The sequence below is a fragment of the Opisthorchis viverrini genome, assembly GCF_000715545.1.
Source record: "Opisthorchis viverrini unplaced genomic scaffold opera_v5_110, whole genome shotgun sequence".
Classification (NCBI taxonomy): Eukaryota; Metazoa; Platyhelminthes; class Trematoda; order Opisthorchiida; family Opisthorchiidae; genus Opisthorchis; species Opisthorchis viverrini.
Window position 1 is genome coordinate 659,037 of NW_008751760.1, and position 18,542 is coordinate 677,578.

The window sequence follows — 18,542 nt, forward strand, 5'->3', positions numbered from 1 at the left end:
ATTGAGGGGTTGGTCCAAGAGTTGAAGGTCATTAATCCAATCGAGGCCCAAGAGATCAAGGCCTGTACAGTTCGTGAGGTAGCAACAATCAAACAACAATCGTTCAGCTGTAGCGCCCTTCCGGTGCCTAGCTGCCACGCCACCCGAAGGAAGCACGAAAGCTGGGATACTGTCAGGTTGCCCAAGCCTAGACAGTGGAAGTCAAGTTCAAATCACGGACCTTCCGGTCAGTAAATTCGCGCTCTAACCACTTGAGCCATCTCGTGAGGTAGCAAGTACCATTGAGATGAATCCCCTTGAACATTACGCAACAATTCAGCTTCCTGGTCAGTCCGAAGCTTTCACTAGATGCATTACGAACACTACACTTTGTGTGTTCCACTAATGGCCTTCCAATTACGTCCCAGGTTTGCTTGTGCGAACTCCTAGAGTTGCCTCTGCAACATTCTTCTTTGTGACCCTTTCGACTGTACTTACCGTTCCTGTGGTTACGGTAGGGACAGTGGCGTGAATAGCGCTATTCTTCTCAAAACCAACAGGGCTTGGAGGTTTTCATGAAGTTCGTTCAGAATTTGATTACCTTTTGGAAGTTACTTTACATACCATACCAGGCTGAGAGAATTCGGAATGTTAAATCATCGCAGCATCAGCCTTGAGATTGATAAGATGTTGGCACTCGGTGGTTCTGCAGCGAAGCGTCAACTCTGGATCCTGTTCAATTCGATTCAGTAGCCGGGTACGAATACCTGCATCATGTGGCGGTTGAAGACCAGNTTGAAGACCAGCCACGAAGATGAGGCACTTGAATTGATCCTTGGCCATGGAGCTGAGCTGAAAGCGCTCGCATTCTATGTTGATCACACCTGCATAAGTGATGAAACCCACGGTATCCCTTTTGGTGATCTTGAGACACTGATATCGAATATTGAACAAGAAGCTTTGCTCACCGAATATTTGGGCCAGGATTTTGACAGCATCTGTGAAACCAACGTCACGAGGTAGTTTGAGGATTATGAGATTTGTGAACCGATCGTGTTCAGCTGTCCCCAGTTTCCGCAGCAACAGTCGAACTTTCCATGCATCAGACTGAGCAAAGTCGGTTTGAAACATGTCTTCACATTTCTTGAACCAACTTTCAAAAGTTCGGATGCAATTCGGATTCGGCATCAAAATCGAACTCAGTAATCGAGCTGGCAGCAGCATCTGTGGGAGCAGACGGAGGCTCAACCGTTTTTGTCAGAGATTTAACAAGCCTCATTTGTGCTTCTTCGAACTTCTTCTGTTGTTGCTGTAGAATTATTTGAAGTTGCTCTGCCGAAATTGTCATCGTGGGTTCTGGTTGTCGCCAGTTGTTGGGTCTTGCTGAACGGTAGTGCAACTCTGTATCGGTCCCTCGGCTTCCTGTTCCGCCCACTATGGTATGTCAAAAGGCACGGTAGCTCTACACAGCCCTATATGGAGACAAAGGACAATTATTACGGCTGTATTGATAGGGTAATCACAGAGTGTTCCACAAGGTCGTTCTAGAATCTCCGTGAGGGGGCGAGAAGCGTTGAGTCAAAGATGCTCAATCCGACTGAGCAGAGTTGCACGACCGTTCAACATGACACAATACGGTCATCTTTGTGCCGAGTGGAATCGACCGAGAGGTGCACTTGGTAACGAACCATGATAATATTAACCGGCACACTGAGTCGGGTCCACCACTTCCGTCTCCTTGGAAGGGGACCCCTGGACTCGACTCACCAAAGTTTAATGACAGCACAATAGCGCAGTCAGTGACGTTCGCTCATCAAAGCTTTCGGCTCCAATACTTGGGTGTTTCTCCACCCTCTCCCACTTTCCAGTGATTGAAACTGTAACAGCTGGAACCAATGCACCCATGGTACATGGTTTAAATCTGACATTTTTTATCGATATACACGCCCGTTTTCTGTGTCTGGCCGGTCGGACTGGCTGTAACTTCCCGGCGCAGAATTGTATGGAATGAGCGAACTCTAACTACCGCACGACCTATACACTCTTGTATGTGCGTTTACTTGTATACAGGCTACAGCCACTGAGAGACAAAATCTTTGTACAACACTCGGACACCATGATAAATATGTGAGTTAGCAATAAAATACTTGCATCCCACACTGCCACCAATTGTGATGGTGGTGGCAACGGTGATGGTCGTGATTCCATCGGTGAACCTTGTGCTTTATTTTTTTCGTCGATTACAGCTGGCCCAATGAGGATATCCAGAATGCACTCTATCCTCCGATCTTCTGGATCTTCTTGGTTAACCTCTCTTGTCTGTGCGGTAAGTTCCCCACTTCTCTTTACAGTACTTCCATATCTGTTTTCAGCCTGCATCTACACATGCCACGGTTTCCGCATCGCTCATTGTGAGTTGATTCGTTTCGCCTAGTTAATCTCACTATTCGTTTCAGTCGCCCAAAGTACATTTGTTTGTCAATGGCGAGTTTGTCCAGTCACGCACGCACGACTGGCTTCCTGTACACAATCCGGTTCGTGCTGTTTCACTACCTCTTCCTAATATCTCGTGGACATTTAGGCAACCAATGAATTGGTGTGTCAGGTTCCTAAGGCAACCGCCGAAGAGATGAATGCTGCTGTGCAAGCTGCGAAGGATGCGTTCAAAGCATGGTCCCAGACGACTGTGCTCACGAGGCAACAAATCCTGCTGCGGTTCCAGCAACTGATCAAAGAAAATATGGTTGGTATCTTTTAGTTCCGATTGTTGTGTAGAATTTTGCTCGTTCCGCCAACCATTCCGAGTAATCAGCCTATAAGTAACAGGATTACCAGGACACTTATCAATTCAGTAGGTTCGTTCCCTGACCAGTTGAATGTATAATTAACCTCTACTTGTGTCGAGAATTGCTTCTTCCGGTTTCGTCTGCGATCCTCGAGGACAAAAAGGACCGGTTAGAAATAATGTGCAAGTCATCCGCAATCACTGGGCGTTCTCTGAAGATGTTCCACTAAGTGCGTAGTTTTCGAGGAGCATGTTCCAATATCAAGACATGTACCACTACACACTACGGAAGGTTGAGGCATAGCGTCAGCTTTCGTGATATTTCTTACACTCCAGTTTTTATTCTTGTCAAAAGACGTCATTTCCTAGTGCATGTGGACGTGGTGGAAGCACAAAGCCCATCGCGAAGGAATTTAACTCACAGGCAGATGCACTTTCGCTGTTCTACCAAATGCGGTGGGTTCAACCTAATCGTTAACTTGAAACATCATTCCACCCAACCGTAGTACAAGACATCAGCTTATTTCTCGCATTTCACCAAATTTTTCATTAAGGCTTATGTCTCGCATTTGTGCATTCATTGTAACCCATATAACAGTTGAGTGCAAGGAGAACTATCTATTATTGGAAACTCTGTGTAGGGAAGCCGTGGACCTCCTGTACCTTGGAGGGTTAGTAGTTTCAAAACTTGACTGTTGTTTTTCAGTCCGATTTGGCATCTATCATCACAGCGGAGCAAGGGAAAACGCTTCCGGACGCTGAAGGGGATGTGGCACGTGGTCTCCAGGTGGTCGAACATTGTTGCAGCGTTCCATCTTTGCAATTAGGGGAAACATTGGCCAACATTTCCAGAGATATGGATTTGCACAGCTATCGAGTCCCACTTGGCGTGACTGCTGGCATCACTCCGTTTAACTTTCCCGCAATGATACCTTTGTGGGTGAGTTGAGCAGCAGATACTGTTATCTTTTCAAGCGTATGATAACACCCTGTTGCAAGTTATCTAAGATTTATTGTATCGTTTTGGTATTTCATGGTCTCCGGAGCTGGTGAGCTCCGTGATTGTATGGTATCTCCGCCGCCACTTACTATTGCTTTAGCCCATTGCTCCCCTCTGTTGTGTTGAGCTTGGTGTATCAAAGCAGCAAGAACATTAGAGCATCTCACTCTCCTGCTTCCCTTCCAAGCGATGAACCGAGTGGGTGCACTCGGAGAGGTCAGCTAATGGCTTCGCAGTAATTCATGAAAACCACAAGCAGCAAGCTACTTGTTAGTTGTCTCCCATCCGGATTTGGACTTTCAGATGGAACGCGTCCATTTTCTATAGGTACCGGCAGATATGGCTGAATGACATTCATTCGACCAGCCTATTTATAGCCTTTTGAGCATTACTATCCCTTCGACGTCCTCTTACCTCTAAACATTACTCCTAGGAGCACTACATAACTCATACTTTAAGGGTAGTGTCTGCGGCCTCCAATATACGTCCCATTTCCCCCACTTTTAATGCCGGTGAACGAAATCACCTTAGCTAACAACCTTTGTACAAACTGCGCACAGTTTACGGTTGTTGATGATGCATCCAATGAATTTGCCAATCAAAGCCTCACACCATTTGAATAGCCGAAAACTGCTAGGTCGCTTCAGGTTGTTTTTTCCCCCGATGCTATCCGTTGAATTCACTTACCCACATTGATCGCATTTTTTTCCTTTCACATGTTGCTTTTCGTTGGTGGTTTCGTTTGCTCATCTGATAATCTTTTTGGAGAGATCTGTTTGAACACCGCGGCTCCCTATTATAATCAAAGGAAGGATGCTGCGTTTGTTTTTTTCAGACAGAGGCATATGTATTCGTCGTTCGACTATCCTGATGAGCACCCTCATCCCTGAGCTATACTCTGATAACCTCTCGCACTTTTCATCACCCTTCATAGATGTTTCCAGTTTCGATCGCTTGTGGAAACACCATGGTCCTCAAGCCTTCGGAGCGTGACCCGTCCACAGTGATGCTGTTGATGAAGCTGTTGCAGCAAGCAGGCCTTCCGGCTGGTGTGGTCAACGTTATTCACGGTGCAGAGGAGGCAGTTCAATTTATATGCAAACATCCAGACATTCGAGCGATTTCCTTCGTTGGTTCGGATGCAGCCGGACGGTATATTTACGAGACAGGATGCCAGCATGGCAAACGCGTCCAGTGCAATATGGTTAGTTGCCTGGCCTGCTTTAAAAATTTCCTGTTTGTTATGCATTATAGTTCCCCTCGTCAGCACTTCCACTGTTGACGAAAGCTATCCTGGAAGAGTTATTCTCACGTGCTCTTAAGCCTTCCTGACGGCACCTCACTACAAATATATTTAGGTGTATGCGCCTGCACAAATAAAGTCGGCCGTGACTTCTCTCCTCTGGATGAACCAGCTCAATGGATCGATAAACTCGGGTTTCCTCTGACGGGGTTAAACTGCACTTCAATGGTTTCTTCTGAGAGGAGCAACCTCATGAGGATCTGACAGTGTTTTCCCATCATAGCTCCAGTCGAGCTCAGGGATGATCGCGTGAATCATATTGTCCCTAGCGATTTGCACTTTTTAAAAACCCTCAGATTCGTCATACTTAATAACTGGTTGCCTGATTGTCCTATTCGAACTTGTCATCAAGCGACTTGTTTCCACAGATATTTTGTGGACAAGTCACACAGAAGAGTGCTGACGCTTGTGTGTTGGCTAAAAGCCGTCTTGGTAAGTCGAAATGGCTCTCAAGACTTATCGTTGCTGTGGTAACTGAAGCTTCATTTAAAATCTAAACGTGTCCCATGCTGAGTGAGTGACGTCGCGAAAACAACTACCCGCTTCCGGGGCGCTCATCTTCGAAATTTTGCCGAACAAACGACTCCTTTCACCACCAATACAATCGATATGCCAAAATTATTGTTTGACCGCATTTCCTGTGACCGCTAGTCGGATAGCCAGATGTTTTCTCACTAGTTCATTTTAATAATACACCATAACGACCTCATCTTATCACCCACAGGTCTCGTTTCTCCACAATTAGAGATCATCAGTGTCCAGCCGGTCAAGTAGGCTTTTCCCTTGACATACTCAATCAGCTATCAGTTTTGACGGTGCGTTGAACACTCCATCTTTAAGCCATGGATGGCTAATTACCTGCGTGTGTTTATTTAGATCAACATTACACATGCTTGACCACTCGCCCGAGGAGCTCCCAGTTTCTTCTCTTAGTAGACTCTAGCAATATTCCCTAAAGAGATGTCTACGAGGAAAGATCACCAACCATGCAATGCCAGTTATCCACCCTCCTCATACAACCATGAATTGCCTACCATTTCTCGCGATGGTCTTCCCAGGGGAGACGACACTTCTGAAATTCTGACAGTGTAGACATTCCCGGATGCTTGTACTGGCCTCTAAACCTATCATTTTCTGCATAAAGTTTGAGCACTACTGCCAACACTGGCGTTGCTGTCTGGCTGTAGTCCGTACTTTCTAGCGCAGATACTGCTTTGTTCTACCCACCTAAAATTTCACAGCAACATAGCCTGAGTTCGACTGTCTGACTAACTTTTGAATCTTGTGTAGGAATCAATCACGTATCGGCTGCACTGACATTAATCCACATCTTTTTCAATCCCTTAAGAACTTCTTGAGTGGATACGAACACAGTGCAACAAGTTGATAGGTCTGTGCGGGATAAGAAGCCAATCTTTTCACGTCTCACATGGTGTAACAGTCTCGGGCCAGATGTTTTCGGATCTTGGTGTCACCATTAAGTTCGTTTAACAATGTGGTACAGCTCTTTTAGGTGTGCTCAGCCGGTGTTTGGACACCGTTCCGTTGAAGCAGAAACGATTTGAGTGGGCAAACGCGTAGGCAGTAAAAGTATCGACGGCAATCCAAACGGCTATCCTGGAAACTCTTCACTTCATGGCGTCTGAGGTGTTAAAGAGGCTGGGCAGTCGGCAGTGAGGGTGGTCCTTAGTCGTCCGAAGTTAGTAGGCAATTATGAGGTCATCTCTCGGCCTCTCATTGGCCGCAGAATACATTTGGAGACTCTCATTCTCTAACTGGCTTGATGGCGCAGCATTCGATAAATTCCGCCACTTTCTGATCACCTTTGGACCATGGGCCTCATACTTTAACGTCTTATTTAGCGTCCAACCTGGTACAAGGCCTGGCATTGGCGGTTCTCCCGGTGTCCTGAGAGTGCCGTAGGTTTGTGTTTGTATTAGGAGAACCAGCTCCGAATGTAGCTGGACTGTACAACTGCCAATGGAATAACCGTTTTCGTTGGGACAGATTTAATTGTTTGTTCTTCAATTGTCCTAGACGTTGTCATTTTTTGGCCCGTCTAGAGCTTTCCACGTGGACTTTGTAAGCAACCAGCTTTCGGCTGCACATGACACTTCTGTAGGTGTCAGTGTTCAGTAGACCAGCCAATTCGCACTTTCATTGGCTTTCTGGTTTGGCTAAGCCCATCAGGCTATCAATCGACCATCTAGATTCGGGTTCACGGTATTAAGAAGGCATGAAAAACTGTGATCCATAACAGCTTGCTGTGTCCGGTATCTTCTGACACTGGGGAGTAGTGCCTGGATCCTGTTGTATGATCAATCCTAGGTCCCACGCCGTTTGTGTTGATCAGCTGGAAACTGTATCTAGGTTTGCGTTTACAAGCACGTGTTCAACAGGAATACGGAACACTATCCATATCTACAGTTCATCGGCAAACACTTGACATTGAGACGCCCGGTGAATCAGGTAGTTCGTTCAGAGAGGCGAGGAGGAGAAGTGGTTGCAGTACCGACCCGCGTGGTACTCCGCATGGGTTAGAGAGTGTCCCACTGATCCGAACCGTACTGGTTCTGTCCTCTACGTAAAAGCGGAGCCAATCTGGAGTGAACCTTGGGTGTCGTACGCAGCCAGTCTTTGCGGCATGATTTTATGATATACGTGATAGATATCAATCTTGTATCCTTCCTCACGGTCTTTAGGCCGTGCGTCTTGTGTCAGTAGAAAGTTGGCAAGACAGGGCCTCCGCTTCCGGTAGCAGTGCTACACATGTGACAGCATATTGCCGCGTTCGAATTATGATCGCGATAGACTCCACAACTTTGTATAGGATTCGAAGGGGAGTTGTTGTCCTGTAATTTGTGCGGTCCAACCCTGTGCCGCCTTTATGAACCAGGTTCACTGCTGTAATCTTTCATTGTTTAGGGACAAAGGAAGTATTAAGTAGCTTCTGGTAGCAGTTTGTCAGTGGCTTCACTAGATCTTTTGCCAAGCAAAAGACTTCTGGGTCTGATGCTGTCGATGCTGGCAACAGAGTTTTTTTGGATTGTTTTACGTTAGTGTTCGACATTACCTGTGGGGAATTTCGAATGATAGAGGTCTTCCTCAGTGGGGATGTGTTTATGTTCAGATGTCACAACAGTGAGTGGGTTGATGCAGATGGAACTGTACTGTTTATGTCAGGGTTCCAACCGTTTCTGAGGATGCTGACATACTTGTGTGGGAACTTACGTTCTGCTGTAAATTTGGCCACCAGTGAAGCCTGACGGTTCCCCTTGTGTTAGAGAAAGACTGGTTCCGGAAACTTGTAGCCCTACCATCGTACCTCCCAAGGGTTCTTTTTCTAGCGTCACCAAGTATCCTCCCGTTTGGCAAGCCATTTTTCAGTCCAGCTTCTTATCCAGTTATGTGAATTGGTGGTGGAGTTATGGGTTATCGTGGTTCGCCAACAGCTGATTCCTCGTTATCCATTCAAAGGGTGCTAAAAATCACGGAGTCATTTTACCAGATGCCGCTCGTTCAAACACCCTAACTCAGTTGGTCGGCGCTGCTTTTGGTGCCGCTGGTCAACGGTGTATGGCTCTCTCAACGGCAGTGTTTGTTGGTTCAGCGCGGGACTGGTTGCCGGAACTGGTTCAGCGAACCAAAAAGCTCCGTGTAAATGCCGGTATGTCTACGTCATCACTAGTTTTATTTCATATCCATTTTAATGTATTGTGTTGAATTCTAGTGGCAGCAACTTTAATGACGTTTAGTACACCATTGCCAATTGTAACAGCCATCCGGGATTCCCTGAAGCTTCTATCCTGCGTTTTCCCCCTTCAGCTTCAATTCTTTCTTGTATATCCCCTTCGAATTCAACTTGTTTGGATTTTTATCATCATCATCGACAGCATGGCATCAGTGTTCAACACCGATGCTTCACGGCCGGAAGACCATAATTTATCTGAAAGCCTTATTGTAAAGAAAAGAGTAAAAGTGGACGGGGGCGTATTGCTAGCTTATCACAATCATTCCGAGATGCCTATACCTCCAGAAATTCACTCAGGTCGTGNTGCCTATACCTCCAGACATTCACTCAGGTTGTGCTGGACGATGCGTTTCAACTAGTTGGGCCTTTTATTCTACCAATACACCACTTACCATCTTTGTAAACTCCTCCACGTCGTTTGACATCTTGCAGACAACGAAGGTGCCCGTTAAGTGGTCAGTCTGGTGCTCCGTGCCTCAGTTTTTTTTACTGTGTTCACACACACACTGCAGCCTTCTTACCGATACTCCCATATCAGCTTCATGTTTTACTGAGTTTAGGATGCTTTCATTTCCCGAATAACCAACCTTTGGAATGAAACATTGCTCTTTCGTATCTCTTGCTTCTGCTGTCATATATGTTGCAGAGCAGTGTAGACAGTGAAACTGTTGATCACCTCATGAGTGAATACTGATGCTAACGATGTTTGTCTAGTACTTGTTGGCCTTACTGCATTTTTTCTGATGGGAAACTAAAAGGACACTGTTCTATCCCTTCCAGGTAAGTCTGTTGGTATTGTGGTTTTAGACGGGCAGTACCATACGGGTAGGATCTGTTTATCTTCCAGAGACACAGATCACTCTGTCACTTCGTCCGGTCAAGAACACAAACCATCATAAACCGAGTGTCATGCCTTCACTTGTATGCGTTTTCCTCAAAATAGCTGCGTTATCAGTCTCGTTATTCATGTGGCCATCTAACCTGTCGTCGTCTTCATGGCCTCATCAAAATTTCCGAGCATAGTTTACTTTTTCAACCAATATCTTAGTGATAAACCCCCAAGCTGACTCACAGGTGCTGGAGCTTGCTAGATGTCGCCCAGCCGCACATACTTTCCATGTGTGGATAAAAAGGCGAGCCCAGGGAAACTAAAGACTAGTTAATATCCCCTTGATGGTTCACCACTGCTAACTAAAATATCGCCGTTTGGAACAACCAATTTTTGTCCGCACTTTCATAACCGAATCTGAACTGTACGTCGTTGTATCCAGTTAAGACCTGCACGTGCAGTTTTAGGACACAATCACTTTTAAATGACTTTAAGTCCCACATCCTTGACTTGGTTGCCAAATTTCAGTGCTGTAATGATCCCGCGGACTGCAATGATTGGAACTTCGGTCCACAAAGTGCAACCATTCCACGAAGGCCAAAGGGGAGCAGTGTGGCCCCGTCTGGGGAAAAAGGCCTACTGTCTTCTGCGATAGGTGTGTAAAGGCAGTAATTTGTTTCCCCATGTAATCAACATGTCCCTATTCGTTGAAGAAGTGAAATTGCCTGCCCCCGAGGAAGGACGGGTTCGGCCCTAAAGCTCGCACACCTTAATGACCGAATGGTTGACCGTAACCGCCGGCGCATTATTGAATACGGTCGAATTCCCTTTAAAACTAGTCTGGTACTACTGGAAGGGCACCTGTGCGCAGCTGCGTTGGAAGTAACGCTGGGTCGCGTTGCCGGCGCATTATTGAATACGGTCGAATTCCTTTTAAAACTAGTCTGGTACTGCTGGAAGGGCACCTGTGCGAATCTGCGTTGGAAGTAATGCTGGGTCGCGTTATGGCAGTATCCCAGCCCTCCTACACCCATGAATCGCACATGCACAAATAAACTCATGCCCCATCGGCCGTCGCGTGGTGCCATCAGCCGGGTCGCCTTACTTACTGCATACATCAGGACGGGTAAGCGAAAACAGGCTACTACTGACGCCTTCCTTACTTCTCTTTCATATGCCCTTTCTTGCATCTCCTCCTACTCGATTAATAACTCTATTGTTGGCTCATCAGTTAAGATTAATAACTCCGTTCGTCCGGCGTCAGTTTTGTCATCAACATCTGTGCGTCATCCGGCGCTGAAATCCTCATGTATCTCGAAATCAGTCTTCAAGCCTCGACGCCCAGTCCATCTAGCTGCTTTGAATGTTCGTATTCTGAAGCAGGCGGGACAACGCGCTACTCTTGCTCTCACACTGGACTCGCTTGAGAGTGATTTGTGCTTCGTATCATAAACAAAAGTTTAAGATGCAAGCACAATGGTTGAGATGGCTGCTCCGTCACTCTCCACTCGTTTCCCGCTGCGCACCTCTGGCGATCCAGAGACCGCTGCGGCAGGATGTGCACGGGTTGGTATCTTCCTAAATCACTAGGCGGAAGGATTATTCCTTGACTGGATACTCGTTGCAGTTCGTCAGGTAACGTATGTGAAGGAGTCTCACAAGCGGGAAGTTGGTCGCTGTCTGCTAGTCGTGGTTGTGGTCGTCGGAGGTTTGAATGCGGCGGGCTTAGCGCCTCTGACACTCAATTAAATGGTCCGCATGGATTAGGCTCAGCACGTACGGACAAATGAGTGCTACGGCTGTGTGCGGAATCCAGGCCGTTCCCAGGCACTATTAACTTCTAGAATAAATGAGGGTGTCTGGTCACGCACACACAGTGTGCCAACCACGAATCCAAACTGGTCACATCGCCATCAGTTACGGATGGCGCTAATCGGTACCTGACTGCCGCTGGAACAAACTTGTGGATTCCGGCCACGCACTCGTTCGGAGTAGCTTCTCCCTTCGTTTTCCAAGGTCGCCTAAGGTGGGGACAAATTGCTTAGCAACTGTGAGACTGGCAGATCCCGAAGTTATACGAATTTATCAGAATCGTATTATGCAGTCTCTTCCAATTGTTCTGCCGTCGGAAATGGACACGTCGTCCAACGAGATCAACACATCTTTACACACTGTTGGGAGTTTTTCCTGTGACATGTGACTACCAGGCTCGCCCAAGCAGTGGATGTCAGACAAAACAGTGGTACTGCTTGAACCTCCGAGAAATGTTGCCGCCGGTCTCCAGCATAATCCAACTTGACGAATTATCAGACACGTGCGCGTCGACCTGGTGGACACAGAAGTTGAAGGAAATTAAAGAAACCCAGAAAGCCGAGAATGCCCGGAGACTGTTTCAGTTGATTAGTGTGACCGACCTGAAATCACCTGTGAGCGAAGCCATCAAGGATCAGAGCAGCGCCACCAACTTGAATAAAGAACACCTCGGCTGCTGGGCCGAATACTTCGAACAATAATTCTCAAGTCCATCCACTGCCACTTATCTGGATTCTCTAACTGAACTTGAACTCCGGACGATAACCTTGAACACCATATGGCCTGGGAGGTTTATGACTGCCTATATTCCCTCAAGCGCCACTGAGATCCTGATCCGGATAACCACCCACCCGCACCGTTCAATGATGGAGGTGAAGTCCGTAATCAGCACTTGTCTAGTCTGTTTGTCTGCATTTGAGAAAGGGTGACTATCCCAGAAAACTTGGGGGTTGATGATGGTGATGATTTCACCATATAAAAAAAATTCTCAGCTGCTCCGTTAGCATGCTATTTTGAACTGTTCCCGTTTTTATCGGGTTTTACTGTTGTGATGATGTTAGCACATATGACGCTTCTTTTATTGGTATTAGGGCCCATCCAATTACATCCGAGATGATCGTCGGTGTCACTTAACACAAAAGACAGAATCGGTCAGAAGTTCTATTTCGCTTCAGATGGCTCATTTTTCAAGACGCATTTCCACTGGAATGTCCGTGGTTCGGGCCTAACCCCGGCATTTCGACTGCTCTTGTCTAGACGTGAACGCGAGTCGTCCACTAGTAGTAACAAAACCCTACGCTTCTAGTTTTTCACGGACACTTCGGAAATTGGATATATGGTCAGCTCCATAACTCGGACACCAAGTTTGTTCAAAAGGACTGGGCTAGTGAGGTTGCTACAATAAGGCTGACCCGTTATTCATATCGAGCATCATCTGGGGGGTGCATACTTCCGTACATCGACACTATGGTAAAAGAAGATAATACCTCACCTTCTTCACTTCCGTACATCGACACTATGGTAAAAGATAATACCTCACCTTCTTGCTCTTGTATCCGTGGATTTTTGTGTCCTATCTCTCGAGTATGCTCAAAATAACGGTCAGTCTCCGACTATTTGAAACCTTTCAAAAACCCCAAACAGTCTGTTTCCAGTATATGTATAGGTATCTTCAGGACCCTACCATTAAAATGGCTTGGCCACATAGTTCAACCTTTTGATATTGTACACTGCACCATGTTATTCCTGCCGTAACCCCTCAAATCCATTAAGAAAAAGAATTTCGTCCACTTCTGGAAACTCATTTTTAAGCACAATCACTGCGTTTCCACTAATGTACAGTCTCCCTGGGCGCCGTTTCGAATGATGCATTGGCTGTTCGAATTCTCTTGGCTGTGGTTGATTCGACTCTTGATTGGTTCGTCAGTAGTCTGTACCAAGTGGCAGGCTCTGGTGTGCTCCGGTTGTTCATCTACGTTGCTGACTTGTTGACTGGAGGACCTTGGAGTGTGCTCACCTTCAGTTGTATATTGTGAACCACTGAGGTGATAGGTCGGTAGGCCTTGAAGCTAATTTGAACACTTACTGGTTGATCCCACACTTGTCCAAAACCTGGTATCCGTCTGAGTGGAGCAGAGAAAATCAACAGAAGTATCACACAGCTTCACTGCGCAATTTCTGTCTCTGTTGAAAACCAAATTTGAGCAGTGTGTATGCTGCAATTCTGTTGGCAGTGTGCACAAGTTCCACCAAAGAAAGTTTGTTTCATTTGTAGTTATGACTGCAAATAACTCAGAGTCAGACAGAGTAGGAATGCACTAGAAGCGTGGAATTGGAAACATTTCGATTCCTCGGATCGCGCGACAGCACTCTAATACCCATAGATGAAGACCAATTGAGAATCAGAGGATAAAGAACCTTTACTTAGAATCAACCTAATAGAAGGTATAAGAGCCTCATGAAATCTACAGCCGTTTCTCTTAACCCGCAAAACGGTTATCAACGAAATCGTCTTGAACGCACGGAATTCAGTTCTGTGAGATAAAATTGGGGGTTCAGTGAATTACGAGCTATATACAGCTATCGTGTCTTGTAAAGCGTGATCCGGAAATCGTTTCTGGAGAGTAGTCTGACTGGGATTTTTTAAAATTCTTCATCTACCAAGCAACCCTAAAGAATACTCTCTGGTGAGTAACTGCTTTATTTGCAGTATAACGCTCCAGGTACTCCTGTGTCTAACTGATCATCCATGTCCTTTTAGGCACAGAACCTGGTACAGATCTGGGTCCAGTTATCAGTCCGCAGGCCAAACAACGCATCCATGATTTGATTGAGTCCGGTGTACAGGAGGGTGCTCAACTCATACTTGACGGACGGAACATTCGAGTGGAGGGATACGAGCGTGGTAACTTTGTGGGCCCCACCATTCTGACCAACGTCAAGCCCCAGATGCGTTGCTATAAGGAGGAGATTTTCGGTCCGGTGCTTTTGTGCATCGAGGTGAGTACGTATCTGACTCTGCCGTTTCACTTTCAACCGCTCGCAGTTTCTGTCTATCAACGATGTTGATGTCATCCCATGGATTTAATCGTAAACTGAAAAGCCTAGTAATACTATGTTTCTACATCATTCGTAGCCCCGTGGATGAGGATTGGAACAGTCTAGCACCCGGTAACGGGTGGTCGTGGATTATTTGCACTTGCGCAGGTCATGTTACCTAATCTGCTGTTGTTTGGATCCTTGAGTGACTACTTCCAAGGCCAATACCCATTTGATACTTGGGGTATCCTCCTCTGAACAGCCTCCATTATGCAGCTACTGAGAGCACTTTGGAGTTTCAAATGTGTGCTTCATTGTACAGAGAAATCCCGAACTACGCTACAGCTATTTACTGTTTTAGTAACCCGCTGCCGATTGTTGTTTTTTGATCGTGCTTCAACAAAATTGCCTGAGTGACAAGTTGAATGTACTGACTCTGTATTGGGTTGACGTTTTCAAACACTGAATGTTCTTGTATATCTGACTTGATTGTTTCATTATCTACGTGTGAGTTGGAGGCTACCAGTCACGTGTCCATCGGTTGTGCCTCCTCATGTTTTAGGATTGATGTCTCAGATTCCTTTTGCAAGCTCTCTCCGTCCCGTTTGACACAGTCTAGCACTAATTGTGTGGTTTTGCGACTTATCGAATAAAGGAATGGTTGCCATCTCAGTTTTGGTGACCAATCAGTTTCGTTTACGTAGTTCCCCTATCTGTATGGCCTGTTCATATTCTCTTATTTAATAGCTATAGGTGGTGCTGATAGTCTGAGGTTTCATGAGTGCACCCATTAGTTGTGAGTACCAGTTTACATGAATAAACGAAGTAAATTGCATCTTCCTTGAGTCAAAATTAGAATCTTTTTGGTCAAACTCACATTCTCAGTTAACCATACCCTTTAAATTGCTCATCGCGCTTTCTCTGGCTTGCTGATCGCTAGTGTCCGAACCACCGGTTCCAGTGCCTGAGGTGACCGTTAGTTTCTCGTTTGCCTCGCAAGAATCTCCCACAGTCAGATCGTGTGTTCAAACTGATCATTGCCGTTTTCATCATCTTGAATAGCCACTGAATACCCCACATCTTCCCCTCTTACCGTCTTGCTTGCTTAACCTGGTCAAATCAGGTCGATGATCTCGACGAAGCTATTGATCTGATCAACCAGAACCCCTACGGGAATGGAACAGCAATATTCACCACGAATGGAGCTGCAGCTCGCAAATTTACTCATTCCATCAACGTGGGCCAGGTCGGAATAAACGTGCCCATTCCCGTTCCTCTACCTATGTTTTCCTTTACCGGGTCACGTGGTTCGTTCTTGGGCGATACAAATTTCTACGGGAAATCGGTGAGTGCGTTGGTGAGCTTTTCCTAACGATACCCAATGCGGCAGTAGATGGACGCGCGCCATTACTTCATAGATTTCGAATCATAAAACATCCGTTTTCGCATCTTTCGAACATGGTACCGCTTGTCGGGCGAGCTTAAAGGGCTGACGCAAGGTTTTTTTGCATTGTTCTGTTTGTTCTATTGCTTATCACTTCGCACGTCTCAGTTGATTAAGGTCCGTTTGACAGTGGCTACGATTTCTGATTTTTGAACTGAAGAACCCTCGTAAAGAAATATCTGGGTGCTGTGATGGCGCGTTTACATTATTTCTCTACTGTGTCAGGGCACATCTACCCCCCCCCCCCAACGGTTTGCATATTACTCGTCAGCCAGAGGAGTGTACGGGCATAAAGAATCATTTAGCGGTGTTTGGAATAAACCGTCCTTAGCATTAAGTTATTGATTTGCACAAAAGCTGCTCGCCTCACAGGAGCTCCTGTTATAGTCCGATTTGAAAATACGCTGTCAGGAGTGCCATCGAAATTGATAATGGCAGAAGAACGTCTTCTGAAACAAAGGTGCTGTGGCTAATCTAGTCAGTCTCATCTTAAGCTGTGTCGAAATTTACCACTGTTACAGTTACCTCAGTAACTGTTCCCCCTCTTTTTTCAACTTCTTTTCCTTACACCAAAAAAATGCAGAGCTCGAGATAGCTCGGTGGTTAAGACGCGAAGGTACTGACTGGAAGCTCAGTGTTTCGAACTCAACGTCATCGCGGCTGCTCCTGTCTATAATTGGGCAGCTTGGCATTATCTCAGCCACTGTACATCCTTCGGGAGCTAGATGGCATTTTTTAGTTATTTATTGCCATTTGTAAAATGATCTACTTTTATCGACCTTTCTACAGTACTGCACAGCAACTTACAGGTCTTGTTCTCCAAATTTACAGGGTTTTCACTTCTACACTCAAGTGAAGACGGTCACTCAGTTGTGGCTATCAGAAACCGTCAAATCAACCGAATCGGCGACAGCAATGCCTGTCATGAAATAGCTTTTTTCTCTCCTTTTTCAAACTACTTTCTCCCTTGCTTCTCAGCTTTGTGCCTCATCTCTTTTGACTAACATGTTGCTTGATTTTGTACTCATTATTTTTCTACTGGTCGTTGTTTAATTTTAAATTGATTACTGCGTGATCTGTTCATTTTGTGGCATATTTTTCCCAGTATCCGTGTAGTGGTTTTTACGCTGGTCAAGACCTCGAGACCTTTCTGGAGAGAAAGTCTGTTTGGCTGAAACAAAGTAGCATCAAAAGACGCTAAGAAACGCATCAGTTGAGCATCTTGTCAACGTATCACACTGTAGACTCAGAATTGGCTTTCTGGGTCGTCTGTTTTGGCCTGCATTCTAGAGCCTTTCGATTGTGATTCTCGGCAACAGGTGAGACCACCAAAATTAGTCTGCCAGACCCGATTTTATGCTAACAAGAGCAATCCGTTCAGAAATTCAGACTGCCTTGCCCAAGCCGAGAAAATTGTTTCCCCTCTCGGATTAACACCTTGTCGATGGCCAGTTGACGGGGGATAAACCGATCCCTGTAGACTGCTGTCCGACTGCTCGCTGACTACAGTCAAATGGGATCGATAAAATTACTGACCGTTGTTTTCATGTTTTGTTTTACGCTATATAATATGCAAATGTACTAGTCTGTGGATGATCTTGCCGAAAAGTGGAACTTTCTCGCGTTGATTTACCTACGTGAATGTAGTTCGCCACAAATAGACTGGACTTTACCGTGGTGTGACGGTTTGTGTACCACCGTGACCCATTGAACTATACTGAGCGGTGCCCGTGTGACTCCCACGAAGTCCTTCACGTCAAACTGATCCGTGGCCAGATATCAGACAATCTCCTGGTCATTTAGGTTTGGGGCTGGAACGATCATGACGACTTGATCTTTAAAAATTGTAATGCACTTGGATTTTCCGGTTAGGCTTTTGATCCAAAGCCTTTGGTCGGGAACCCTATCGCCATCCAGGTTTGAGCTCCCCTACAATATCTCGGCCCACGTTAGGCCATGACACTTGCATCTAACAATACTCTTATACCACACTGGCTGTCTTGTGGTGTCATCGAATGGGTCGCGTTACTTGCTGCATCCTTTGCAAGCCCCATTTTGGTAACAACCTTAAACACCGAAATATATTTTCAAACCGCGATTGCCGGTCTACTTAGCTGCGTTTAATGTTTGAACACTAAGCCTTGAAGGGCTGCATCATGAGCTCAGTAGAAAGTAAGATTTTTTAATGAATTGTGGTGAACCTATATGAACATGACTGATTTCGGTTAAAGCACGTGGAAAAACACAACAGCAATGACAGCTCTGTTGTTTTATTATTTGCATCAAGCAAGAGATGTGGAAAAACCCGAGCTGGTCCCCCGTAAAACAGCCAAGTAGATTTCATTTCAATCTCCCCACTGAAGAGGCTATCCGTGCAGACTATCCTACCTATAAGGTCATGGAAGAAATTGTGTTATTTTTGCCTGTGGTTTGGATCCATTAGAGCCGCTTGATGACCGCAGACAATCGCCGAGTCAGTTCAAAGCCGACAGTTTCGAATCGAAGATATTTGTGAACGATGCTGCTGAGTATGGTATTACTTTTATCCGTACATGTGCTAGTATTTTCTTCGTTATAGCTTTAAAACGGCGTCGATTTCT

General features: G+C 45.8%; 1 protein-coding gene across 1 annotated transcript; it reads left to right on the forward strand.

Annotated features, from left to right (window-relative positions):
* Positions 1 to 2,248: 2,248 nt before the first annotated feature.
* T265_05499 (hypothetical protein) lies at positions 2,249 to 17,343 on the forward strand (the record flags this gene model as incomplete). Its single annotated transcript, XM_009170521.1, has 10 exons — positions 2,249 to 2,305; positions 2,352 to 2,390; positions 2,436 to 2,513; positions 2,561 to 2,722; positions 3,471 to 3,704; positions 4,699 to 4,968; positions 8,545 to 8,734; positions 14,221 to 14,459; positions 15,622 to 15,843; positions 16,774 to 17,343. The coding sequence occupies 10 exons, from the start codon at positions 2,249 to 2,251 to the stop codon at positions 16,873 to 16,875; spliced, it is 1,593 nt and encodes a 530-aa protein (XP_009168785.1).
* Positions 17,344 to 18,542: the final 1,199 nt, after the last annotated feature.